Consider the following 27,276-nt stretch of genomic DNA (forward strand, 5'->3'; position numbering starts at 1 on the left):
GTTCTTCTGCAGACTTTGGTTGGCTCCTTGCTTCTGATCTCAGACAGCCTTGATCAAGTTGTTATGTTAAAAGTAGTCAATTGCTTACAGAAATATGTTACTTTTTAAAATTAAATACAAAAATGTCTCTGTAAAGTTAAATCTTTTGGAAAATGAATATTTGGAAATCTAAAATGTGTTCTTTTATACTAACACACACAAAATCAACATATATATATAATAAAGTCTAGGGTGCCTAAGACTTCTGCACAGTACTGTATTTGTGTGTGCGTGTGCATGTGTGTGTGGTTGGTTATAATATTTCAGTCCTCCAGCTCAGAGAAAGCAGTCTGCTACAATGGGGTGGCCCTGTCCTTGCCATTCAAAAATGCAGATAAATTAACAGTGCAAATTGAATCATGCCTTTATCAATACAGCTCGGCACACATTACACATTCATTATGTTGCTTCTTCAGTGTTCATCTGTGCACGGACGCTGCCGTGGTGTGGCGAAGCAATTTTTTCCACTTCATACGTTCAGGCCTTAGTCACTACTGTTAAAATGAGGTCTTTACTTATATTTAAATATATATAAACTATATTTAGCTACATTTCTTCAGTAATCGTACATAGGAAAATAAATTACGTGTTATATCTCGCATTAAATCTCAGTGGGTCAGTTTTGCCATAGACATTTCAGTAGGCATCCCTGCTTCAGTTTAAATACAAGTTTAAATATGTGAAGCTATGTCACTTGTGACTTATATGGGATATGGACAGCTCAAAATGTGTGCAAAAAAATCTATTACATTTTTATTGTTTTACTTGAATGCAATTCAGCGCCATTGCTTAGTTCGGATTTACGCTGCAAATGTACAGGTTTACATTTCCGAAAACTGAATTCCAATGATTCAAATACGACTACAACTCCCAATTTCCTCGGCGTTTGCGTAACGTCTCGGCTGGCTTCATTCAAATAGAGAGGGGGGGGGAGAGTCGTCTGGAAAAAGATTACACTGTAAATTATTGAACTACATGTAGAAGCAATACACAGAAAGGAAAGTAATAGTTTTGCATTTTAATAATGAGATATTATGTTACATTAAAGTATCATAGTCTTAAAACAAAAACACGGATTTTAATATCAACCTCCACATGTCATCGACTGAATGCTGTGCCCTGGCTAAACTCCGCACATGTTGATAGCGAGCTAGTTTTCTGGGTGAGAAGACAGTAAAGGAGATTGCAAGTGGTGCTGAAACAGTCACTCGGCCTCTTCTTTCGCAGCGCAAGAACTATCTCAGCTCCCGCCAGTTTGCCTGATAACCCAAACGTCCCGTTGTTGTGTATTTCTTTAGGACTTTATTTTTGCTTTCAATACCACGGAACAGGCCCGAGTAATATCAGATGTGGTGAGTTCTGCATAGCTACTACTTCTAAACCCAAGCCAGCTATCTTACTTGCTGCTTAACGTTAGCTAGTCATAGCTATTTTATAAATATGGACACAAAAACAGCAAGCTAAATTCCTAATTTTTACGAGTAATAGATGAGCTGGTTTTGACAAGGTTGGATGAAAGGCTAGGACAGCTTTCCAAATTTTACGAAATTAAACGTGAGTGTCGGAGAAGGAGAAATGATAAAGAATGAACAGCGAGTAACGTTAGCTAAGGACCAGCGTTTCACGATTGGAACTAGCTAGCTAAGTTATAATCATACCATTACCGTTACCTAACGAGCCTGTGATGAGTTCCCATGTTCTCCACAGGGGTAGCTTGCAAACGTTAGTCTAATTAACATTACTATAGTTAGCTAGTTCGCCAGATAGCTGCCTGCGTGGATCTAACATAACGGTCATCCAGTTATGGTTGTTTTGTCAGCTAACCTTAGCTAGCTATATAGCTTAGGGTAGGCGACTAACGTTAACATGCAAGAAACTTAACCTTTGCTTGGCTGTATTGCTAACTAGTTGTGGGATATGCTTTTGTATATCCTTTATCGTGTCACAGGTGCTTGATCGACACATTCGTGTCCTGCAAGTTGAAGGCGGTGACGGCAGACCGCTACATACTGGTTTCAAGCTAAAGTGAGCCAGGATAGTGTAGCTCATGTTAGCTAATCAGAATCGGAACCTGCCTCTTGTTAGCTGGGTTCATTGGCCCACTTGGGCCTTTGTCGGTGCACCCCCTCCCCCCAACACTTTCATGATTGAATTCAGTGCATTTTCAGAGTAATAGCTAACACAATGTGTGTTCTCATGTTCTTGGACTAACGTAAGTTAACTAACTTAGCTACCTTAGTTTTCTTTTACGAGGGCTTAATCATGTGCCATAAACGTTAACTGTGTAAAGTTAACTTACCGTCTACGTCAGATAACATATATAACATGGGCTTACTGTGACTATTGGTAATTTTATGTAGGTAACCATTGTTTTGTGGTTAGCAGTGCTACGTTGACAAACTTATGTGCTAAAAAGTGAAAATCCAAAATATGTCTTAACTATGACTATATAATTCGTAGTTGATGGTCTTTAAAACGTCTTAGTTGCCAGTAAGATTGTTCACAGTTGTAGAGCCCCAATCAGCGAGACAATCAGCACTTCGAACAACCAGGGTAACCCGAGATAACGCTGTCCATTTTAAACAGAGCTCTGTCCAGTCTGCCATAGTCCTGAACGCCAGCTTGGAAGATACTGTACACTCAGTGACCACTATTTTTGGTACACATGTAGACCAGCTCATTAATGCAAATATCTAGTCGGTCAATTATGTGGTAGCAACTAAATGCATAAACACTTGGTCAAGAGGTTCAGTTGTTATTCAGAGCAAACATCAGAATACCCAACATGTTGATCCTTGATTTGTATGGGGCTACAGCAGCAGAAAATACAGATGGTATGCTCAGAATTTGGCATAAAACAACATGGATCCATGGATCCATTCTGGCTTGTGTCAACAGCTCAGGCTGGTGTTGGTGTAATGGTTTGGGAAATGTTTTCTTGGTGCATGTTAGACTCGTTAATACAAATTGAGCATTGTTTCAATGCCACAGCCTACCTGAGTATTGTTGCTGACCACGTGCATCCCTTTATTGCCACAGCCGACCCATCTTCTGGTGGCTACTTCCAGCAGAATACCGTGCCATGTCACAAAACACACCTCGTCTCATTCCGGTTCCACGAACATGACGATGCGTTTAGTGTCCTCCAATGGTCTACGCAGTCCCCGGATCCACCTCTGGGATATTACATTACATTACATTATTGGCATTTGGCAGACGCTCTTACCCAGAGCGACATACAGTTGATTAAGCAGGAGACAATCCCCCCCTGGAAAAATGCAGGGTTAAGGGCCTTGCTTAAGGGCCCAAAGCCTGTGCGGATCTTATTGTGGCTACACCGGGGATTGAACCACCGACCTTGCGTGTCCAAGTCATGTACCTTAACCACTATGCTACAGGCCGGCCGCCCTGTATGGTGGATATGGTGGAACAGGAGATTAGCAGCAGGAATGTGTGTCTGATAAATCAGCAGCGACTACGCGATGCCATCGTGTCAACATGGACCAGAATCACTTGGGAATGTTTCTAGCACCTTATGGATTCAGTCTGTCCTGGAGTCAAAGGGAGGTTCTAGCCAATACTAAAAATGCGTAGCTAACACATTTAAGTGACACCTAAGTGGTTATAGCATGACAAATCTGTGCCGGCTACTTTGAACTTTAGTAGGGGCCAGTGAATAGGTTCTGTCCTGTATGATTTTGATGACGCTACTGGTTGGCTGGAAAAGTTACTGGTTGCATATGATTTTGTTCATGTTTGAAAGAATGGGTGCACAAGGTGGCAGTCTTCACACATAATATCTTCAGTACAGTATATATTTACACTTGCTTTATTGAATGGTTGTGCTTGTTAAGATTGTTTGTTTGTGAATGAGTAGCAGTACACTTTCAGCACCTCAGTTACCTCACCATGCCACATGGTTTCATGATTCTTGACCTACCGAGACCTAACAGTGTTGTAGTTCTTTGTCGTTTGTAGTTAGGAACAGGATTAGAGACTCAGAAGTTGCAGATTTGATACTCAGCTGGTGGGCTGCCATTTTACCCTTGGGCAAGATGCTTAATCTCAATTGCTCCAGTAAATATCCACCTGTATGAGTGGATTTTATCTTTAAAAGATAAATCACTCTGGATAAGAGCATCTGCTAGACAGATTGCTCTGCTCGCAGAGTTGCAGGAATTGTGAAAGTTACATGGCTGTGAGATTTGTATGGTGCTTCAGTATTGGTGTTGGCTCAAAAAAAGACTCCAATTAATTATAATAGTATAATGGGAGTATGTAAATAGTGTGTTTTGAATCCACAGTAAAGGTCATTGAGGCCACTCGTGCTTGATTAAGTCATTTGTATTAAAATGTGTCAGTTATATTTAATTGGACAGGAACATTAGTAAATCATTGCTGAATATCTCCAAGTCGTCTATGTAGACGCGGAAGTGCCTGTGGCCTGTATAGCCTACAATGATATGTAACTTGTGACGGCACTGTGAGTGACAACGGGGTGCAGGTATCCTAGGGTGTCTGACTCTAAAATGCTAAGTGTGCAATAGTGCAAGTCAAGAGGATGCAGGTTCAAATGAATACAATTTATTAAACAATGTGCATTGCAGAAATAGAATTACAGTGTGTTACAACAATTACCAGATATGAATATGAATGGCCATACGCGAATGGTGCGCAGGAGGTCGTATTAGCGAGTCTCCTCGACCGTTCCACGTTTCCCTCTGTATACCCAGGGTTTACAGGAAAAACAACAAATCATCAAATAAAGACTCACAAGACAGCGGTAACAAAACTATTTCCCACAACACAAACTAGACTGAGACGGGGTACAGGCGTTTCCAGCTTTTCGTCTTTCACTTGCTTGTATCGTTAACTTCAACGAAATACTTTAAACCGAGAAAAAAAAGATCTTCTTTCTTCACTTAGCTAAGGCCGTCATTAAATATCCATATCGTCAACGGTCTCGCAACGCTTTGAATAAATCATGACCAGCATAAGTAAGACTGGACATGTAGCTACTTGCGTAATATTGCGTTCGGAAACCTTATAGAGACCAATGATTTGCTGAGGCCGATGCTGAGACCACCCCTTTCTGTTGAATATTTCAGTATATCCGCCTCCATCCGGGGGATGCCATTTTGGTTTTGTTCCCGTTTGCTGAAGGGAGAACCAGCAACGCGAATAGACAGGATACATAGCCAGCTAGTTAGCTACATAGCTAGAGTGACTCGGCAATTAAAAGCATCTATCCAACTCTTGTTAGTCGCTTTGTTTTTAACTTTTAGATTTGGTCTAGTTTCTTCTTTTCTTTTAAACCCGCAAATTATAATCCCTGTAGACGCTTTGCCAGGTACATACAGGAGGAGCGGATTGCAGGCACAGTGAGGGGACAGAGAAGGATTATTGGTAAGATAATGTACACCATAGACATAAATAAATTAACTGTTGATGGTTAGTTAGCGTGGTTTTGACTGCCATTGTGGTTTTTGTTACCAGCCAAGGTCTCTGCACGAGTTGGGACCGTTGTTGAATCGATGTTATTGTCTCTGGGCAGATTTAACTTGGCCCTATAGCTAGCTTCGAATTGCCTCTTAACAAGAGAACGCTAGCTAGCTGGTAATATCAGAACAAAGCGCGTCCAAAATGGCAAGCTATCTGGTGTTGCATTGCGCCAACTCCCGTTAGGCCCCAGATAATATTAGCAAGCGAGCTTGTACAGTCTGTTTTATTCGTTTGCTCGCTGAAAGTGGCTGGTTGCTTTGTGCTCCAAATGAATCAAAGTTTCAGTGCGTTTCACTCGCTATACTCAGTGGGACCTACATGAACTTGAACCTTGGGTGTAGCTAGCTAGTTTGAAAGCGACACAGTGTTTCGATTAATTTTGGCTAATGTTACTCGGTAACAATCAAACGTTTTATCAAACGTTTTATCAAACGAAGTAAAACTGACAGGACTGCTGCGGTTTTCATTTAACTTTAGTTTGGAAAAACGAAAAGCATTGCTCGACCAAGGCCTACATGGCGTTACTGTAACGTCAAATATTTCTTATTAGTTATCGAAGTTAACGATTTTACTCCAAGGAAATAACCGAGGCTGTTCCGTTTCAGTTTCAGAATTTGAGCGGAGCCCAGATAACTTTTAGCTTGTTGGCTAAATAAGTACTACAGTTCATATTCTGGAATGATACGTAAAACAATTAACGCAACTCTAACGATAATAACTAATAATCATGAACTTCATACCATCCACATGCAACCCTTGTGGAATTCTTGATCTGCTAACTCGCGTTAGTTAAGACCATATGAGCATTTAGAGGATTTTGTCTCTTCCGCGCAGGTAACGCTACACTTCAATGCCACTTGAACAATTTGTATTCATGGATATCGTTATCATAAATTAGATTAGCGTGTTAATTGCTGGGGCCTGTTCGAAGTAGACCAGAATTTTGTTGGTAACGTTAGCTAGGCGTTTAACTGCATTTGGTAACGTATATATGCATTAAAATCAGATGCACTGCTGTATCGCTGTATAATGTGTGAACTCTCTCCACTTAAATTATGCATCATGATTGTAAAATCATCTTACGCTTTCCTTGTAAGCTATATGGGTGCAGTCTCTGTGGCTGACAACGGGGTGGGAAAACACGAAGCAGTCACTGCATTGTACAGAAACGCACCCTTCGCATCTGCAGTCAGTTTTAATGAATCAGCGTTTTTGTTTGTCCAAAAGACTGACGTTACACACGGTAACCTCAACTGATAACGCTCTGATATGGTCACCAGTTTCAGAATATTGTTACAGCTACACAGTAACCTATTCTCCTTGGACCCACGATAACTGTCAGACTCTCTTAGAGTAATGTTATTTAAATATTGCTGGTGGCAGCGCAGCTCAGTTGATTATTTGTCAAAGTATGGTTTCACATGGCAGAAATCCACGCTGTGACTTGGACCGTTTTGTCCAGCTGTGGACTGTAGGATGTCTGTATTACCATAATCTGCGTTTACCCGGTTCTGGTGTGGTGGCATTAAATCATTCTGTAAATCCCAGCTTTCTATAAATCTGTGTTTATAGAAAATTGAGTCATCAGCTCACAATATTATGATTAATGCTTCTTTCAATATTTTGATTTGCTTCATGATTAGACACCGAAATGATTTTTATGGATGATTGTTTTAATTATTGTTGCCTCAGATTAGCCATGGCTTTCTATTGGCAAAATGAACTATTGGCAAAAAAACAAAAAAAGCATTGCTTGATGTTTAAAACGCCATGTTACTGTCCCGACGGCGTGTTTTACTTGCCCTGGGAAGTCAGGCAATCTACATTTTTTTTGATGGATCATATAGCTTTGCACTAGACACATTTTTGCTGACTTGAGCTTCCTTATGTAATTTCCAATTTTCCGTTTTTCAGTCATGATAAAAAAAAGGGGGGGGGGGAGGGGGGCGATTGATTGATTTGAAGTGAAAAACCAAATGGCTGACATTAAGGATTCATGTGGTAGACCGGCCTCCCACCTTATATGCAATAGTCTGCTTTTGCTCAATTGATAGCAGACACGACATGAAAAGTGCAGATGATGTTAAGCGTCCGCCCCAGGGCTGCACAGCCAGGAATGAACAATTTGAGGTTTTTGTGGCAACTTCTGCTCTTAAATGACTTAATCTGCTCAATCATGCTGCGTCTTTGTCATTTGAAGAAGCACCAGCTACAGTCACAGACTGCAGGTGTATCCTAAGGATTTCACTGTGATCCACTACAGGAGTGAACCGGTGTAATCTATAGAGCTGTCAGAAAACTAAAATGACAGTAAATGGTTGGAACAAAAACCAGCACGCAGAACGGCCCTCCAGGACCGGAGTTGTGCACCCCTGGTCTACCCTATAACGGGGGGCGGGGGGAGGTTTCTTGCAAATTAAGGTTTAAGCATATTTATGAACTATTGAAATTGAAGTGATTTTGGATTTCCCTTTAAAAAACAAAAAGTAAAATGTTGGTGTTAATGCCTTTTGAGATGAACATTCTTTAGTATGTATATAGTCAGAGGTTCAGTTGCTCTCTAGACTCACGGTCTTAAAGCTGCCATTTAATTGTCTTTTTGGCTACGGTTCTTTTTTTCGAACATGTTCCCTAGTAGCCACTGCAAGTCAACCGATGTCTCGTACGGAGTGTGTGTCTGTGTGCGTTCACTCCCAGACTACTCCTCCAGACACCTCTTGTAATATCTTATGTTCTATTTATCTTGGTAAAAAGTATTCATGTTAATTTAATTATCATAAATGACTAAATCAATCATTACCGAAGTACCCTGCTGCGACACATTTGTCATTGGTCAACCGCCTGTCAAACTGAAGTAATAACCGGCTATGGGCTGTCGGGGCAGCTCTGCATATTCGTTGAGTCAGTGGGCACTGTGGCTGGGTTTCATTCCAAATCGTATGCTGTCTTTCTGACATTGCCTTCCCTTGCTTCAAGGGGGGGGTGGTCCCCAAAATGGCAGGATGCGATATGGAGGCCACACCGAGCGGGGTTCGGTTTCAAATTCGGGAAGGGGAGGGAGCAATCCTGTTCCCTTGCTCCCTTGTTTTTCCTCCCTCCCGCCAAGGGTGTAAAACACAAGCTTCCAGCAGGGAGGGAAATCCAATAATGCATTGTTCACTTTCACATTGAAGAAGCTGTATGTATGTGTGTGTATATATAATTTATTTATTATTTATTATTATTATTATTATTATTATTCTTGTAGGAGTCCAGAGGTTCGGGAATAATCCATGAGCGTGTTTAGAGGAATGGAGCTTTGTCAGATGCTTTAGCCTACATGTTTTATCTGCGTTTTCTTTTTAGGTATGAGAAATAAGCGGTAACACTTTTCTTGAACCCCTCACCATAAAGTTGATATAATACTCTCATACAAATGACATAACAGCTGTCACAAGATGGCATAAGCTGTCCATTGATGTCAAATGATGTAACACTCATACTTTTAAAATAAATGTCATGAAAGAAGTTGTGGTCAATACATTTACAGATAAAAAAAAGTATGACAAGTTTCGCAATTCTGGCATCATGAATGTGACATTTGGTCAAAGATGACACAATCCCTCAGAAAAATAACTGTTCTTGCATGATAAAAAAAAATAAAAAAAGTGAATGCATATTATCATAGCTCCCACTTGGCTGGGAGGAAAGGCCAAATTCTTTTTTTCTTTTTATATATAAAATGTTATGCCATGTTAAGGTCCGTACGTTTCCTTTGTTGTAAAAGTACACACAGATACGGTGCTCCCTATTGGCTCACACCAGTTTCAGGTCGTCTCCCATCCAAGTATTACCCTTCCTCAGTTCTAGCCAAGCCCAGCCCCTCTCTGCGTCAGTACTACCCAAAACCAGTTCTGCTCACCTTCAGCGCTAACCGAGCTAAGCCCCCAGTTGGCTACGGTACTAAGCAAGCCTCGGCGTGCGTAGCCGCAGCGCTGCGCGCGCGTAGCCAGGCAGCGGGAGTGAGTTACAGGGTGGTGGGACTGCGGCTGTAACCGGAGTGATCACGCACCTGCAGTGTGGAGCGGCGGCGCCCGGGCCTCCTGGGAGACCGCGTTCAGCTCGTCTCAATGCTCTGACCTTTTCTGCTGCGTGCCACTGCGGCGGAACTGAGGGGGCGCGAGGTTCAGGCTGGGTGGGGGTTACCGACTCGCGTCTTACGTATTGGATTCATTTTCATTCGACGTATGGGCGATTTCCCGCGTTGTGGATGCGACATTCGGACACAAAATTACGAAATCCCTCAGAAAAATGACTACTCTTGCATTATTAAAAATGTTAATGCATATCGTCATAGCAACCACTTGGCTGAGGGGAAGGGCCAAAAAAATCATGATAAAAATATTTTTAAGCCAAAAAAAAGTGACGACTTGCGTTGTGGATGTGACGCAAAATGACGGGTATTTTGGGAAAGCCACCTGAAATGGTTTGGTCTGTTTGAGACGAGTTTCATTTTCAAGTTTAATTTTTTCATACCCAGGTTGATGTTACTGAGGAATTGCCCATATATTGTTAGGGGTTCATTTTGATGCTTACTTTCTGCTTAACAGCATAAATTATTTTGCCTATATATGAGCCAGTGGTATTTGATCAGATATTGTGCCTTTGAAAGGGGGGCAATTCCTAGAAGAGCAGGTTCTGAGGGAATTTATACTTGTGTAAGAACCCCCCAAATACACCAGAAGGCGGAAGTATCTGAGAGGTGAAGGAAACGCGTGTAGTCTGATCCATGCTACTGGAACAGGGTTAATATGATTTTGATCTTGTTTATCTGACTCCAAAAGATAAGTTCAACTGCCCTCTGTTCTAACAGTTCAACAAAAGGAACTGCAAATGTCCGCCAATTGTGTGGCTCTACATGATCGCTATCTATTTGTATAGATGCGGATGTGCCTGTATAGCCTACAATGATCCACATATGCATCTTGTGACGGCAATGGCGTATAGGCAAGTGACTATGGGGTGCAGGTATCCTAGGTTGTCTATGTCTGTTAGGACTTTAAACTGCTAAGTGTGCAGTGATGCGAGTCAAGAGGATGCAGGTTCAAATGAATACAATTTATTAAATAATGTGCATTGCAGAAATATAATTACAATGTGTTACAAGAATTACAAGATGTAATATGAATGGCTATACGTGAATGGTGGGCAGGAGGTCATATTAGCGAGTCTCCTTGAACCATTCCATGTATACTTCGGGTTTACAAGAAAAACAACTTTCCCAGTAAACCAAGTCTGTAAAATAGTGTTACCAAACTTTTAACTGAAGGAATTCCTCGAAATAGGGCTGGGCAGTGTAAGAACCTCCCAAATACACCAAAAGGCTGAAGTATCTGAGAGGTGGAGCAAACGTGTGTAGTCTGTCCAGGAAAACAACAAATCATCAAATAGAGTCACAAGACAATGGTCCTGCTGATGTTATCTCTGTACGTCTAACAAACCTGGTTTAACCTTTGTAGCACAGCTGGATGCTGATTCAAAGGTAACTTGCATTACCTGTGGTTTATTTCGAAATGCTGTTTCAAGTTCTTTATTTAGCAACCAGTGTACTACACCACCAATGACACCAAACAATTTCCCACAACATTAGCAATCTAAAGACACCAAACACTGTATGTGGAAAACCCATGGTTTATACTGTGCTATTTGAACTCATCAGTTCTGGGAGCATTCCACTGATCATCATCATTGACCCTGTGTCAACATGTAGAGCTGGTTCTGAGGGGGCGTGTACCTGAGAACTGGTACGAAAGGCTAAACCGTTCTGTGATTTGCAGATGTCCAGCTCGCCGCTGTCCAAGAAACGCCGCGTGTCTGGATCAGAGACGAAGACGGGATCTCACTGCTCCTCCTCAAACTCTGTCAGAACCGAACTACCCCAAAACCCGACTAACGTGAGTATTCCTGCACAACGCGCGCGCACACGCGCTTCTACACACTTACTGCTTTTATTCAAACGACAAACGCTGCTAATTTCAAATTGTGATGTACAAGAACTGGAGTCTGCTTCCACTTACCTGTTTGATGGATTCTAGTGGGATCTGCTCCGAGGCACATGAGGCCCACTCTGCCATGTTTGTCTGGGGCTTTTTTTGGCACCAGAGCATGCCCACTGGGGCTCTTTTGGTACCAGGGCATGCCCACTGGGGCTCTTGGTTACAGAGCATGCGCTCTGTGTACACTACCAAGGGCTTCAAGGTCTCAGGCACCATGCCTGATTTCAGGCATAGAGCCGTTTTAAATTCATAGAATTTAAAGCTTCATACAAAAATACATTGTACACTTTTCCTCCTGGAAAACTTTTCAGGCTCGCAATGTTTTCTTGCTTTCGTTTCGGAGTACCTAAAGGGGAAGGAAAGAATGGGAATTAAATAAATAAATAAATAAAAATTAATAAAATAAAAATAGGTCCGGGGAGACGAATTGGTTCAGTGTGAGGAATACTACCATTTCAAAGTACTGTTCAAAACTGTATTATTTTGTTGGGGTAAATTGATACAGCTTTTTGCCACCAAAAGCTTAATAACCTGCCATACCTCTGAGCTTCTGGGGAAATGTAAATGCTATGAAGTGCACATGGCATGACCTTTGAGATCCTCGGTCAGAACCCACAGTCTACTGAAAGTGGTTTTGGGTTTCTGTTGGAGCTGAAAGAGCCGATCATCTGGGGATTCATTTTCAGGGATATTTGGGTCATTTTATGTTAGTTTTATTTCAGTCTACAGCATCTGTGAAGTCAGTTTACTGTGCAGGTTTTATGGGTCCTTGGATTTTGGTGAGTGGGAGTTTGAGGGGTCTTGATTGAAGTGTCATTGTATTGGCTGTATGGGAGGTGAGGATTAATGAAAAGCTTTCATTTCTGAATCCAGCCGTTTTAACCACCATCACCCCTATTTAATGTTTGGCACTGAATATCAAACAAGTGCACCAATGGTTGAAGCACCTCATTTATCCATCATCCATCATGTACAATACATTTATTTAATGTGATTATCAAAGATATCCATTATCAATGAAATTACTTCAACTGACAACCAAATTAAAATGAAGAGATCTATTAAAATTACTTGTATTCTGAGCTAAAACCATATGTGCATGTGTGTGTTTGTTTTCAGGTGTTTGTGTGTGGTACAATGCTTGATTTGATGTGATGTCTTTTTCCAGGGCATGGCTAGAAATGGCAGTGAAGTGGAGATTGATGAAGGCCTGTACTCCAGACAGCTGTGAGTTTTATTTTTATCCATCTGTCCGTTATCCGTTACTGCTCTTACCTCCGCCCTTTTTTGGTAGATATTTGAATGACCTGTCTGTTCCCACGGTGCCTGCACTCTCTGCTGCAGCTAAAGCTGGCACTGCTGTCACACAGACCGACTGTTATAAAATGTAGTGGTATATCATGGCATTAGCTAGATCATCTCGGGTTGTGGCCTATTTAAAATATTGCAAAAATTTATTCAGTACTCTATTCAGTATAGGTGAAGGAAACGTGTGTAGTCTGTACAGGAAAACAACAAATCCTCAAATAATGAGTCACAAGACAGTGGTCCTGCTGATGTTATCTCTGTACGTCTAACAAACCTGGTTAACCTTTGTAGCACAGCTGGATGCTGACTCACAGGTAACTTGCATGTGGTTTCAAGATCTTTATTTAGCAACCAGTGTACTACGACACCAATGACACCAAACTATTTCCCACAACATTAGCAATCTAAAGACACCAAACACTGTATGTGGAAAACCCATGGTTTATACTGTACTATTTGAACTCATCAGTTCTGGGAGCATTCCACTGAGATGGCAGAATTGCGCAGAGGCAGCACAATGATGGGAGCAATAGTCCTGTATTGACGAGCACTGTCTTTTCATCAAGCCTTGCTTACCCTGCGTCAATGGTCAATACAGTCTGTTGCCTTTTGGGGCTCTGCAGAGAGGCACACTTATGTAAAATGCCCTACAGCAGTGTCATAAAACAAAATAAACGAAGGTTTTGTTTGGTAGCGTAATGGCCATCATGTTCCTTTTCTGCGATCATCTTCAGAAAACTTTGCAAACATGTTCAGACTGGTTTGAATCATACGTTACTTTTTTTAAATTTGGCGACTGTCAAAGGTATGTGTGGTGTTCCTGTCTCGCTCAGTTTCTCCTTCTAGAAAGTTCTGTTGGGTAAAATAATTCATCAATACGGTGTCAACAGCTAAGCAGATGACACGCAGCTATATATAGATGATGCCTTGACTCGTTTGTGCTCATATTGTCTGTTGGATCAGCAAAAACTTTATCTAGTTGAATGAGGGCAATCTTATTCATAGGAACAAATGGAAAGAATGATAAAAGGCTTGCCAAACTTGAACATCTAGCTGCTGGAATCAAATTGGTAGAAATAAATCTTGCCGTCATAATTGACACTGAACTTAGTTTCATGCCTTACATTGGCTATGAAACCAAGATAGCCCTTTTCCACTTGAGAAATATAGCGTGTCAGTCCATTCTGCAAAGCTGGCGCGTGGATTTATTTTTAGTCCTCTTGATTACTGCCATGCGCTCTTGCACGACTGCCAAAGAGGTCGACTGATGGATTAAGTCTTACACAAAATGCTGCTCCCAGATTTTTAACAGAAACAAGGAAATCTGAAGACATCATCTGTCCTCTGCTCTCTTTGTGTCTTTAGATTAATTTGATTGAGTTTAAAGCATTTACTCGGTTGCAGTGCTCTTAATGCCTTTAGCACCGTCATGCATTTCTGATTGCCGGACAGGCTATGTCCCAAGCCAAACGCTTAGGTCGTCAGCTGCTCGTTTACTTTCGTTCCAAGAACGAAACTCAAGAAAACGGGTGAAGCAGCATTTTTTTTATGCTCCAAAAGCTTGAAATGCTTTCACAATGCTATCCATCAGGAAACTACTGTACAGTTTTAAGAAGATTACAAAGATTAACAAGATTACAAAATTATTATTTTTTTTAATCATGTTGAACATTATTTTTATCTTTAACTTTATATGATTTAATATAATGTGTGTGTGTGTGTGTGTGTGTGTATGTGTGTGTATATGTATATATGTATATATATATATATATATATATATAAAATTGTTGTCATTAAAGCAATATGTAGCAAACTGCTTTGATCATAAGTGCATTGTTGTGAGCCGGAAGCGCAGTGACTGCTGCTGCTTCAGGCTGGATGAATGCCTGTATGCAGAGCCCGATGTTGGCTCTAACTCCCACTGTTTCCTCTTTCCCCTGCAGTAACAGTGCTGCTACTGCTGGCTGGGTGAATGCCTGTATGCAGAGCCCCATGTTGGCTCTAACTCCCACTGTTTCCTCTTTCCCCTGCAGTAACAGTGCTGCTGCTGGCTGGGTGAATGCCTGTATGCAGAGCCCCATGTTGGCTCTAACTCCCGCTGTTTCCTCTTCCCCCTGCAGCTATGTGCTCGGCCATGAGGCCATGAAGCGCATGCAGTGCTCCAACGTGCTCGTCTCCGGCCTGCGAGGGCTGGGTGTGGAGATCGCCAAAAATGTCATCCTGGCCGGGGTCAAGAGTGTCACGCTGCACGACCAGGGCCCTGCTGAGTGGAGGGACCTGTCCTCTCAGGTACGCTGTAGTTAACCAATCAGGAACTCTCATTAATTAGTCTTTCCTTCATGGGTATTAAGCTGCAATTGGCTTTAATTTGTCTGCTTTCCTTACCAATGTACTTTAATTAGCCAGTAAGTAGCTTTTGTTAACAAGCTTTCTTTACAGGTTATGCCTTCACCAGTAATTCAGGACCTTTCTTTAATTAGTCTCACAGGGGTGCTTTATTCGTCTTAAAAAGTCAAGATACTTTAACAATATTTGGCAAAGTCAGGTGGTGGGGTTGGGGTGGAAGACGGCAGAGCCAAAAGCCCTTCTGGTTGAATGCCTCTGCAGGTAGTCTCTGTCAAACACATAGACACAATCATATTTAAACTTTGACATATTTACTGACCTGCCTCATAAGAAGCATGTTGAACCAAGAGTGATTTGAATTCAGTGACATCAGTGTTGTGTCCCAGTATATACAGCTGGCACTCTTATCACTGCAGTGCGTATGTGGGAGTTGTAAGAGTGTCCCAAATTCAGTTGCAGTTGTTGCCTTGTGCCTCCCCCCGCTCTCATGCACCCCCTCTCCAGTCTGTGCTGTGTGTTTGCAGTTTTACTCCAGTCTCTGAGCTGTGCTGTGTGTTTGCAGTTTTACATGCGGGAGGAGGACTTGGGAAAGAACCGGGCGGAGGTCAGTCAGTCCCGCCTCGCTGAGCTCAACAGCTATGTGCCTGTGGTGGCGTACACTGGCACTCTTACCGAGGAGTACCTCGCCCAGTTCCAGGTTTGTCAAATACCGTGTGCGTGGTCTGTAGGTGTGGTGTGTGAATACTGTCTGTGGTCTGTGCAGGTGGTGGTGTGTAAATGCTGTCTGTTGTCTGTGCAGGTGTAGTGTGTAAATGCTGTCTGTTGTCTGTGCAGGTGTAGTGTGTAAATGCTGTCTGTGGTCTGTGCAGGTGGTGGTGTGTAAATGCTGTGTGTGGTCTGTGCAGGTGGTGGTGTGTAAATGCTGTGTGTGTGCTCTGTGCAGGTGGTGGTCCTGACCTGCTCCAGTCTGGATGAGCAGCTGCGCATTGGGGAGCTATGCCACAGCAAGGGAATCAAACTCATCATTGCAGACACCCGTGGGCTGTTTGGGTAAGATGCCTCACTCAGACACCCCTGTAACGCATTTTGCATTTGTGTATGGCGTGTTAGTGAAACTGAGCTGATTAGGTGTTAGTAGGCTTGCCAGCGCGCCCCCTTCTGGTCAGCTGGGGAATTGCCTGCACCAGTTGCACGTTGGAATATATGCGTTGTACCGCTGATTTGTTTATTTTTGTGCTGATGTCTATGCTTGCAGTCAGCTGTTCTGTGACTTTGGCGAGGACATGCTGGTTTTCGACACCACCGGGGAACAGCCCCTCAGTGCCATGGTCTCCATGGTTACAAAGGTGGGTACTTGGCTGGGGCACATGGGATTCTGCCTGGGGTGAACGGTGGGGGAGGGTGGGCTGATTGAGGACCGTTAAATCATGACGCTCCCTGCTGACCTGTGACCTCGCTCGTTCTCTTTCCCTCTCTCAGGACACTTCAGGCGTGGTGACGTGTTTGGACGAGGCTCGGCACGGTTTCGAGAGCGGCGATTATGTCACGTTCACAGAGGTGCAGGGAATGACAGAGCTCAACGGCGCCAAGCCTATGGAGATTAAAACCCTAGGTATACAGAAACGCACACTGTGCCATTGTGAGGACGGAATACGGCTGTACTGTCAGTGCAATTGTGAGGATGGAATACGGCTGTACTAACTGTCAGTGCAATTGTGAGGATGGAATACGGCTGTACTAACTGTCAGTGCAATTGTGAGGATGGAATACGGCTGTACTGACTGTCAGTGCAATTGTGAGGATGGAATACGGCTGTACTAACTGTCAGTGCAATTGTGAGGATTGAATACGGCTGTAGTGACTGTCAGTGCCATTGTGTGGATGGAATACGGCTGTACTGTCAGTGCAATTGTGAGGATGGAATACGGCTGTACTAACTGTCAGTGCAATTGTGAGGATGGAATTCGGCTGTAGTAACAGTGCCACTTTGGATTTCTCCTCTTCGCAGGACCCTACACCTTCAGCATCTGCGACACAACCTCTTTCTCGGACTATGTCAGAGGCGGTATCGTCTCTCAGGTCAAGATGCCCAAGAAGGTCGCCTTTGTAAGTGTGCCTGCGAGAGAGAGCGACAGTGTGTTTTGATAAATTTGTTATGATGCTGGAATTGTGACATGAGGCTTTTTTGTGCAGAAATCTCTGCCTGCCTCAATGGCGGATCCAGAGTTCGTGCTCACGGACTTCGCTAAATTCGACCGGCCCGGCCAACTGCACCTGGGCTTTCAAGCCCTGCATGCCTTCCAGAAGAAGCACAACCGTCTGCCTAAGTCCTGGAACCAGGTACCCTCCTCAAACTCTGAAACCTGTTAACCCCCCAAAACCTTGAAATCCCTTGAAATCCCTTGAAATCCAACCCTACGCAGGTATTTCCCAGACTGGCCTGACTGAGTTGCCATGTTCTCTCTCCCAGGCAGACGCAGATGAGCTGGTGTCTCTGACTGAAGAGCTGAACGGGGCCCAATCTGGGGGGGCCAAGCAGGAGCAGCTGGACGAGGGCGTCCTGCGCAAGCTGGCCTACGTTTCTGCCGGAGACCTGGCCCCTATCAACGCCTTTATCGGGGGCCTTGCCGCGCAGGAGGTCATGAAGGTAACTCGACGGCGCCGTTGGAAAAAAAACCCTGCAGCTGCACCTCTGAGACCTTTCTGCGGGAGCCCAAAAACAGTCAACAGTAACACTTTCTGGCAGTTAGGCAGTTGGTGCTTTCTCCATGCTTTGTGAACGGTGCGGCCGCAGTACGGCTCAAACCGTGCAGCGCGTAGCTTGTGGACGATGTGCGTTTTGAGTGTGCTCCTGTGCTCCCCCCCCCGCAGGCCTGCACGGGGAAGTTCACGCCCATGATGCAGTGGCTGTATTTCGACGCCCTGGAGTGTCTGCCGGAGGGCGACGCTCCCCTGCCCACAGAGGAGGAGTGTGTGCCAGTAAGTGACCGTCTCTCTCTCTTGCTCTCTCCTTAACTCTCGCTTCCTGTCATAGGTTTGAGTGGCTTATATGGTTAGCAGCGTGCAGCGCTCCTCTCTTATGGCCGTCTGGATTAATGCACCGTTTCTCTTTCCAGAGGAACTCTCGTTATGACGGGCAGATAGCTGTCTTTGGCTCCAAGCTGCAGGAGGAGCTGGCCAAGAAGAGATACTTCCTGGTAAGGCCAGAGAGCTTCATCTTTCTGTCCCCCTACTCTCCTTCCCCTCCATCCATCCTTCCCTCTCTCTCTCTCTGCTCTGAATCACAATCATTTTTGTTCATGTTTATGATCCAGTGCTATCACTTGGGTAATTCATGGCTGGAATAGCTGAAGTAAAATTATGACCGACTGCTCGTTTGCATCTATGACAAAAAGAATGTGATCCTTCGGTTCAGTGGAGTTCAGACTCCCAAATCCAAACCGCACCCCCGTCGTCAACACGAGCGCGAGGTGGGGGTGTCGGCGTTGGGCAGAAGCGTAATTAACCCTTCTCCCAGGTGGGCGCTGGCGCCATTGGCTGTGAGCTGCTGAAGAACTTTGCCATGATTGGCTTGGCCTGCGGGGAGGGCGAGGTCATCGTCACCGACATGGACACCATCGAAAAATCCAACCTCAACCGCCAGTTCCTGTTCCGGCCCGGAGATGTGTCGGTGAGGACCGCGCGCGTGAACGTGTCTCAACCACCACCATGTCACGCCCAGTGACCTCAACCCCTACACCCACATACAGTGACCGTGTCTCAACCACCACCATGTCACGCCCAGTGACCTCCACCCCTACACCCACATACAGTGACCGTGTCTGAAACACCACCTCCACCCCTACACCCACATATACACCCACTGAGCACTTTAATAGGAACATTTTTACTTAATCGCATGAATAAGGAGGTGTAATCTAATCAGCCAATTGTGTGGCAGCAGTCCAATACATAGAATCATGTAGATACGGGTCAGGAGCTTCAGTTAATGTTGACATCAACCATCAGAAGAGCTCTCTGCAGTTAATCTCACTGACGGGTCTCTCTGCTGACGGGTCTCTCTGCTGACGGGTCTCTCTGCTGACGGGTCTCTCCTCTCTGACGGGTCTCTCCTCTCTCCTCTGAGCTCAGAAGATGAAGAGCGATACGGCCGCTGCAGCGGTGAAGCAGATGAACCCGTCCATCCGGATCTGCAGCCACCAGAACCGCGTGGGGCCGGACACCGAGCGCGTCTACGACGACGAGTTCTTTGAAAGCCTGGACGGCGTGGCCAACGCCCTGGACAACGTGGATGCGCGTGAGTGAGAGCGCCCCCTACAGCCCTGCTGGGGTAGACCTACAGCCCTGCTGGGGTAGACCTACAGCCCCCTACAGCCCTGCTGGGGTAGACCCTACAGCCCCCTACAGCCCTGCTGGGGTAGACCCTACAGCCCCCTACAGCCCTGCTGGGGTAGACCTACAGCCCCCTCCAGCCCCCTACAGCCCTGCTGGGGTAGGCCTACAGCCCCCTGCAGCCCTGCTGGAGTAGCCCTACAGCCCTGCTGGGGTAGACCTACAGCCCCCTCCAGCCCCCTGCAGCCCTGCTGGAGTAGCCCTACAGCCCTGCTGGGGTAGACCTACAGCCCCCTCCAGCCCCCTACAGCCCTGCTGGGGTAGCCCTACAGCCCCCTGCAGCCCTGCTGGGGTAGCCCTACAGCCCCCTGCAGCCCTGCTGGGGTAGCCCTACAGCCCCCTGCAGCCCTGCTGGGGTAGACCTACAGCCCCCTACAGCCCTGCTGGGGTAGACCCTACAGCCCCCTACAGCCCTGCTGGGGTAGACCTACAGCCCCCTGCAGCCCTGCTGGAGTAGCCCTACAGCCCTGCTGGGGTAGACCTACAGCCCCCTCCAGCCCCCTACAGCCCTGCTGGGGTAGCCCTACAGCCCCCTGCAGCCCTGCTGGGGTAGCCCTACAGCCCCCTGCAGCCCTGCTGGGGTAGCCCTACAGCCCCCTACAGCCCTGCTGGGGTAGACCTACAGCCCCCTCCAGCCCCCTGCAGCCCTGCTGGGGTAGACCTACAGCCCCCTGCAGCCCTGCTGGAGTAGCCCTACAGCCCTGCTGGGGTAGACCTACAGCCCCCTCCAGCCCCCTACAGCCCTGCTGGGGTAGCCCTACAGCCCCCTGCAGCCCTGCTGGGGTAGCCCTACAGCCCCCTGCAGCCCTGCTGGGGTAGCCCTACAGCCCCCTGCAGCCCTGCTGGGGTAGACCTACAGCCCCCTACAGCCCTGCTGGGGTAGACCTACAGCCCCCTACAGCCCTGCTGGGGTTCATTAGTTGGTGACTTAATTGGCACAGTGTGTATCGTAGTAATAATGCACTCTGCCAATCTCGCTGATTGTGATCTTATGATGGTTTCTTTGGCATGCCAAGTTTGAGTTTGAGAGATCCTCACTGCCTTCTCCCTGCTGTCCCTCAGGGGATAGAGAGATCCACACCGGTCCTCCATAGTTTAAGGTGTGCAGGTGATTTAAACTGGTAAAGTTTCACCACCAAACTGTACCTGTTGCCCTGTTCGTGGTTCACCCATCCCGTTATTCAGTCACCGTCAGTAACCCTGCCCTGAGGGAAAACCTGAGCTTCTGGTCTGGTCTCCGTGTTTCAGGCATGTACATGGATCGCAGGTGTGTGTATTACCGCAAGCCTCTTCTGGAGTCCGGTACGTTGGGCACCAAGGGCAACGTGCAGGTGGTGATGCCGTTCTTGACCGAGTCCTACAGCTCCAGCCAGGACCCACCCGAGAAATCCATCCCAATCTGCACCCTGAAGAACTTCCCCAACGCCATCGAGCACACCCTGCAGGTCAGGAGCCCGGCTGACCCCTGAGTGACTGCTGATGTGCACACACGCACACGCACACACACACACGCACACACACACACACAATTTATACTAACATACTGCATATGTACACCGCCGAAAGGCAACTTACACTGACACTGAATACTGCATACGCAGCTGGCACACGACTTACACTGACACTGTGTACTACATACTTGCACTGACACACTGTGTACTACATACACAGCTGGCACCCAACTTACATTGACCTACTACATACTTGCACTGACACACTGCATACTACCTACACAGCCGACCCACAGCTTACACTGACACGCAGTACATACTCTTACACGCTTGTACTAATGACGCACACGGCTGTCACAGAGCAGACTCAAATTACAGATGAGCAGTGAATGATCTCTCCTGACTCGCACAGCCTGTTTGCCCTTCTGCTCGTGTTCGTAAACTGTGAGCGAAGAGGTCAGTGATGAGTGCCTCTGTCTCTTTCTAGTGGGCACGTGATGAGTTTGAAGGTCTTTTCAAGCAGCCAGCGGAGAATGCCATGCAGTACCTCACGTGAGTACAGGTGTTAGAATGCATTCATATGCCACCGCAGTTATTATATATTATCATCAATATACCGCACAAATGCTATTGAGCAGTCAGCTGCTTCTAAATCTCACAATGAAGATTAAGCAGCATTAGCCTACTAACAAAAAAACATGACTGTAGCTTGTAAGAGCGTCTCCAGAGACCCTAAGTTTATGGAGCAGACAGTGTGCGTGTGTGCGTGTGTGCGTGCGTGCGTGCGTGCGTGCGTGCGTGCGTGCAGAGACCCTAAGTTTATGGAGCGGACACTGAGGCGGGGTGTGTGTTTATGGAGCGGACACTCAGGTAGGGTGTGTGCGTGTGTGTTTATGGAGTGGACACTCAGGTTGGGTGTGTGTGTGTGCTTATGGAGTGGACACTCAGGTAGGGTGTGTGCGTGTGTGTTTATGGAGCGGACACTCAGGTAGGGTGTGTGTGTTTATGGAGTGGACACTCAGGTAGGGTGTGTGCGTGTGTGTTTATGGAGTGGACACTCGGGTAGGGTGTGTGCGTGTGTTTATGGAGCGGACACTCAGGTTGGGTGTGTGTGTGTGTTTATGGAGTGGACACTCAGGTAGGGTGTGTGCGTGTGTGTTTATGGAGTGGACACTCAGGTTGGGTGTGCGTGTGTGTTTATGGAGTGGACACTCAGGTAGGGTGTGTGCGTGTGTGTTTATGGAGTGGACACTCAGGTAGGGTGTGTGCGTGTGTGTTTATGGAGCGGACACTCAGGTAGGGTGTGTGCGTGTGTGTTTATGGAGCGGACACTCAGGTTGGGTGTGTGTGTGTGTTTATGGAGTGGACACTCAGGTAGGGTGTGTGCGTGTGTGTTTATGGAGTGGACACTCAGGTAGGGTGTGTGCGTGTGTGTTTATGGAGTGGACACTCAGGTAGGGTGTGTGCGTGTGTGTTTATGGAGTGGACACTCAGGTAGGGTGTGTGCGTGTGTGTTTATGGAGCGGACACTCAGGTAGGGTGTGTGCGTGTGTGTTTATGGAGTGGACACTCAGGTTGGGTGTGTGTGTGTTTATGGAGCGGACACTCAGGTTGGGTGTGTGCGTGTGTGTTTATGGAGTGGACACTCAGGTAGGGTGTGTGTGTTTATGGAGTGGACACTCAGGTAGGGTGTGTGCGTGTGTGTTTATGGAGTGGACACTCAGGTTGGGTGTGTGTGTTTGTTTATGGAGTGGACACTCAGGTAGGGTGTGTGCGTGTGTGTTTATGGAGTGGACACTCAGGTAGGGTGTGTGCGTGTGTGTTTATGGAGCGGACACTCAGCTAGGGTGTGTGTGTGTTTCCACAGAGACCCTAAGTTCATGGAGCGCACTCTGAAGTTGCCGGGGGCTCAGCCCCTGGAGGTTCTGGAGGCCGTGTACCGCAGCCTGGTGGCGGACTGCCCCCACAGCTGGGAGGACTGCGTGACGTGGGCCCGTAACCACTGGCAACTGCAGTACAGCAACAACATCCGTCAGCTGCTGCACAACTTCCCCCCTGAGCAGGTGAGCCGCCTACAGCCAAGCGCTCGACTGCCACTTCACTATCGCTAAAATGTATCCCATATGATGGGGAACCTGTGGTTTTAAAAAAACGACATTTTGGAGACGCACGTTAAGGTGTTTAATTGAGAGATTCTGGAGATTATCTCAACTTTATTATCGGATTTCGTGTGAATGTTGCCTTCCGAAAATAATTTAACTCAAGAATCATCATGTAATCAGAATGGGCTGAACTGTCAGCTCCTATGATGGCATGCTATGGTAACCATTACTGACTCCACACCCCCCCTCTCACCCGTATAGCTGACTAGCTCAGGAGCTCTGTTCTGGTCTGGACCGAAGCGGTGCCCCCACGCCCTGGAGTTCAGCTGCAGCAATGTGAGTCAGCCCTGACCCCCCCGCCCCAGAGCACACGTCACACGGTTTAGTCGCTCATTACGACCTCTTTCTCCACTGCAGTTGGCTGCGTTGACCCTGCTGCAGTTTAATTTCAGTGTTGCCATGTCCAAGTTCAACGTTTACCATCACCCTAATAAACACTTAGCCTAATTAACAAGTAGCCATATGCACACTGCCTAGTGCACAGATGAACACAAGTACACGCATCCGTAAGTAATCTGTAATCATAGTGCAGCCCGGTTATTTCTTTTCAGCATGAAGCTACAGGCATAGATACATTTTATATAATACAAAACAATGTCATAGTAACTGTTGGGTGTTATTTCAAGATAATAAAGTAGCGATAATGAGTCAATACATTACATTAATGGCATTTGGCAGATGCTCTTATCCAGAGTGACATACAGTTGATTAGACTAAGCAGGCGACAATCCTCCCTTGGAGCAATGCAGGGTTAAGGGCCTTGCTCAACTGTGAGCTTGTGCATTCAACTTATTGTGGCTACACTGGGATTGAACCACCGACCTTGCGTGTGTCAGTCATTTACCTTAACCACTACGCTACAGGCCGCCGTGTCGATGCATTAAAAGCAGTAAGACAAGGCCTGCAGGTGACTCGCCCGCCCTGCTGCAGTAGCTCATCTCTCTGTCTCTCTGTCTCTCTGTCTCTCTGTCTTTCTCTCTCTCTCTCTCTCTCTCTCTCTCTCTCTCTCTCTCTCTCTCTCTCTCTCTCCCCCCTCCCCCTCTCTCTCTCTCTCGCTCTCTCTCTGTCTCTATGTCTCTCTCTCTCTCTCTGTCTCTCCCTCTCTCTCTCGCTCTCTCTCTCTCAGGACCTGCATATGGACTACGTCCTGGCTGCTGCCAACCTGCTGGCGCACTCGTACGGGCTCCCCGGCTCTACGGACCGCGCCGCCCTGGCCCAGCTGCTCCAGGGCGTCGCCGTGCCCACCTTCACCCCCCGCTCCGGGGTCAAGATCCATGTCTCTGACCAGGAGATGCAGAATGCCCACGCCTCTGTCGGTGAGAGAGTATGAGATGTCTGCCCCCTGTGTGTGTGTGTGTGTGTGTGTGTGTGTGTGTGTCTCATGGATGTGTGTGTGTCTCATGGATGTGTGTGTGTCTCATGGATGTGTGTGTTCGGTTCCTCAGACGACTCCAGACTGGAGGAGCTGAAGGTGCTGCTACCCAACGCGGACGCCGCGTCCCGGTTCAAGCTCTGTCCCATCGAATTTGAGAAGGTGCGTCTCCCTGCTGCTCTGGGTTGGATAGGGCCCACTGAATGCATAAAGATGCAGTTTGTGTTAACAGCTGCACGTTTTCCTTTACCCCAGGATGACGACAGCAATTTCCACATGGACTTCATCGTCGCCGCCTCCAACCTGCGGGCGGAGAACTACGACATCCCCCCTGCCGACAGACACAAGGTCAGACCGCACTATGACCGCCAGCGGCCCTGTGGCTTCCATACTGACCCCGGGCCTTTCATACTGACCCCGGTCCCCCAGGCCTTTCGTACTGACCCCGGTCCCCCAGGCCTTTCATACTGACCCCGGTCCCCCAGGCCTTTCGTACTGACCCCAGGCCTTCCGTACTGACCCCAGGCCTTCCGTACTGACCCCAGGCCTTCCGTACTAACTCTGATCCCCCCCGCCCTAAACAGAGCAAGCTGATCGCGGGGAAGATCATCCCGGCCATCGCCACGACGACGGCGGCGGTGGTGGGCCTGGTGTGCCTGGAGCTGCTGAAGATCGCGCAGGGTCACCAGCGGATCGAGTCCTACAAGAACGGCTTCATGAACCTGGCCCTGCCCTTCTTCGCCTTCTCCGAGCCCATCGCCGCTCCCAAACACAAGGTGAGCCCCGCACTCCTCCCCCCCCCCCCCATGGTGTGCACTGCCCTGCAGCCCCGTGGTGTGCCCGGCCCTGACGTGTGCTCTGTGCCTGCAGTACTACGAGGAGGACTGGACCCTGTGGGACCGCTTTGAGGTGAAAGGCCTGCAGCCCAGTGGGGAGGAGATGACCCTCAAACAGTTCCTGGACTACTTTAAGGTGGGTCTTGTCTGTGTGCACGCAGCGTCTCTGTGCAGAATCAACACGGGCTGGAGGTGCCTGCTGGGTGTGTAAAGAATGACTCTGCAGAATGACAACAAGCTGAAGTTGGAGGTGTCTGCAGTCTGTGTAAAGAGGGACTGTGCAGAATGAACACAAGCTGAAGTTGGAGGTGTCTGTGCATTGTGTGTAAAGAGTGACTCTCTGTGCAGAATGAACACAAGCTGGAGATCACCATGCTGTCCCAGGGTGTATCCATGCTGTACTCCTTCTTCATGCCTGCTGCCAAACTGAAAGAGAGGCTGCAGCTGCCGTAAGTCCCGCGCCTTGACACACACACACACACCTGCGCGCACACGCACACGCACACACACGCACGCGCACGCACAGGCCTGTAGCACTTCAGGAATTGGGAGATATGTTGATGGACCATGGGATTGGTAATGCACACATTGTCCTGTGAGGTGATTGGCTGCCCTTCCCCTCCTCCAGGATGACGGAGATCGTGACCAAGGTCTCTAAGAAGAAGCTGGGGAAGCACGTCCGGGCGCTGGTGTTCGAGCTGTGCTGCAACGACCTGAACGACGAGGACGTGGAGGTGCCCTACGTCCGCTACACCATCCGCTGAGGCCGGGGCCGGGGCCGGGGGCCACGGGCAGGGGCCGGGGGCCAGAACACCCTCGTGGATGCACATCTGCCAGAGGAGCCAAAGAGTGTGTTGGCGGGAGAGGGCGGGAGCAATCCGGTTTGGGACTTTGGATAGCTTGAAATTAGAGGCATTTTCTTTTCTTTTTTTTTTTTTTTTTTTTCACCACAGCCAATAAAACCACAAGGGTGAGAAGGAATTGGATCATTCATAGTTTCATGTAAGATGGACCTTATTCTCCCTCTTGTAGATGGGGTGGAGTATCTAGGTAGAGCATGTTCTTCAGACCTTAAAACAGTACTGTTTTTTTTTTTTTTTTTTTTTTTTTTTTTTTACACTGTGCAGCTACACTGTAATAAATCACATCGTATACCTACAATCTCCTACATGTTGTGTTCTTTTAAACTACTACTGTTCTTATTTCCTTTCTTATTCCCAGTATATTTCTTATACTGGGAATATCTGCTTGGAATTTCTGACCCTCCCCTCTCCCAGATTGAAATGATACGGATAACGGCACCAAAAAAATGTCTATTGGGGAAGACTCATTTAAAAAAAAATAATAATAAATTAAATGAAGAGCACATGGGTGAAACGGTCAGATTTGTGTCCCTGAATCTTTGCCCTGGGAGCGTGTGTGGATGGAGCCACAGGTGTCAGTGCGTTGGAGGTGCCCTCCTGGCCACTCCCCTGTACACCTGTAGGTGGCGCTCTGCTGGCTTTGTGAATGTTACTTTCCCTGGCTTTAGCTGGGGCCAGTGCCCCATTATTTGGTTTTGTCTCGTTTTTATATTTTTTATTTTTTAGGGGTGATGGGTGGGTGAATTCTGGCACACACCTTGTAGAACATGATCTCTGTATTCTTTCTACTTTGTTTAAAACTAAAAAAATAAAACTAAAAAAATAAAATAAAATAGGGTTTAAAAAACACAAAAAAAAACAAAAAAATAAAACAGGTTAAGGATATTCTGTAATCGGAACACTTGGTGTGATCATGAATAAAGCTGTTAAAGACTTGAACTCTACATGTGTGCATTTCGTCATTTTCAGT

The 27,276-nt window shown here is 46.7% G+C and overlaps 1 protein-coding gene across 2 annotated transcripts; it reads left to right on the forward strand.

The window, feature by feature from the left end:
- Nucleotides 1-1,185: 1,185 nt before the first annotated feature.
- LOC133110350 (ubiquitin-like modifier-activating enzyme 1) lies at nt 1,186-27,245 on the forward strand. Of its 2 annotated transcripts, none has more exons than XM_061220379.1 (26): nt 1,186-1,391; nt 11,358-11,474; nt 12,745-12,803; nt 15,005-15,173; nt 15,793-15,927; nt 16,174-16,280; nt 16,486-16,576; nt 16,710-16,842; nt 17,239-17,336; nt 17,424-17,570; nt 17,701-17,877; nt 18,102-18,209; nt 18,347-18,427; nt 18,748-18,900; nt 19,362-19,527; nt 20,871-21,067; nt 21,561-21,625; nt 22,941-23,136; nt 23,437-23,511; nt 24,362-24,551; nt 24,681-24,769; nt 24,863-24,955; nt 25,192-25,383; nt 25,478-25,579; nt 25,792-25,892; nt 26,072-27,245. In XM_061220379.1, the coding sequence occupies exons 2-26, from the start codon at nt 11,358-11,360 to the stop codon at nt 26,205-26,207; spliced, it is 3,177 nt and encodes a 1,058-aa protein (XP_061076363.1). In that variant the 5' UTR covers nt 1,186-1,391; the 3' UTR covers nt 26,208-27,245. The 2 variants fall into 2 exon arrangements, with proteins under 2 accessions (XP_061076363.1, XP_061076362.1); XM_061220378.1 differs by lacking the exon at nt 1,186-1,391 and adding an exon at nt 5,187-5,445.
- Nucleotides 27,246-27,276: the final 31 nt, after the last annotated feature.

This window comes from Conger conger, chromosome 14 (assembly GCF_963514075.1).
Source record: "Conger conger chromosome 14, fConCon1.1, whole genome shotgun sequence".
NCBI classification, from domain to species: domain Eukaryota; kingdom Metazoa; phylum Chordata; class Actinopteri; order Anguilliformes; family Congridae; genus Conger; species Conger conger.

Excerpts from the sequence above, each read along its gene's own strand:
- LOC133110350 (XM_061220379.1), top strand. The coding sequence starts at position 11,358 with ATGTCCAGCTCGCCGCTGTCCAAGAAACGCCGCGTGTCTGGATCAGAG. Across the intron at positions 18,901-19,361 it reads TCCGGCCCGGAGATGTGTCG|AAGATGAAGAGCGATACGGC; the intron begins GTGAGGACCGCG and ends CTCTGAGCTCAG. Across the intron at positions 19,528-20,870 it reads CCTGGACAACGTGGATGCGC|GCATGTACATGGATCGCAGG; the intron begins GTGAGTGAGAGC and ends TCCGTGTTTCAG.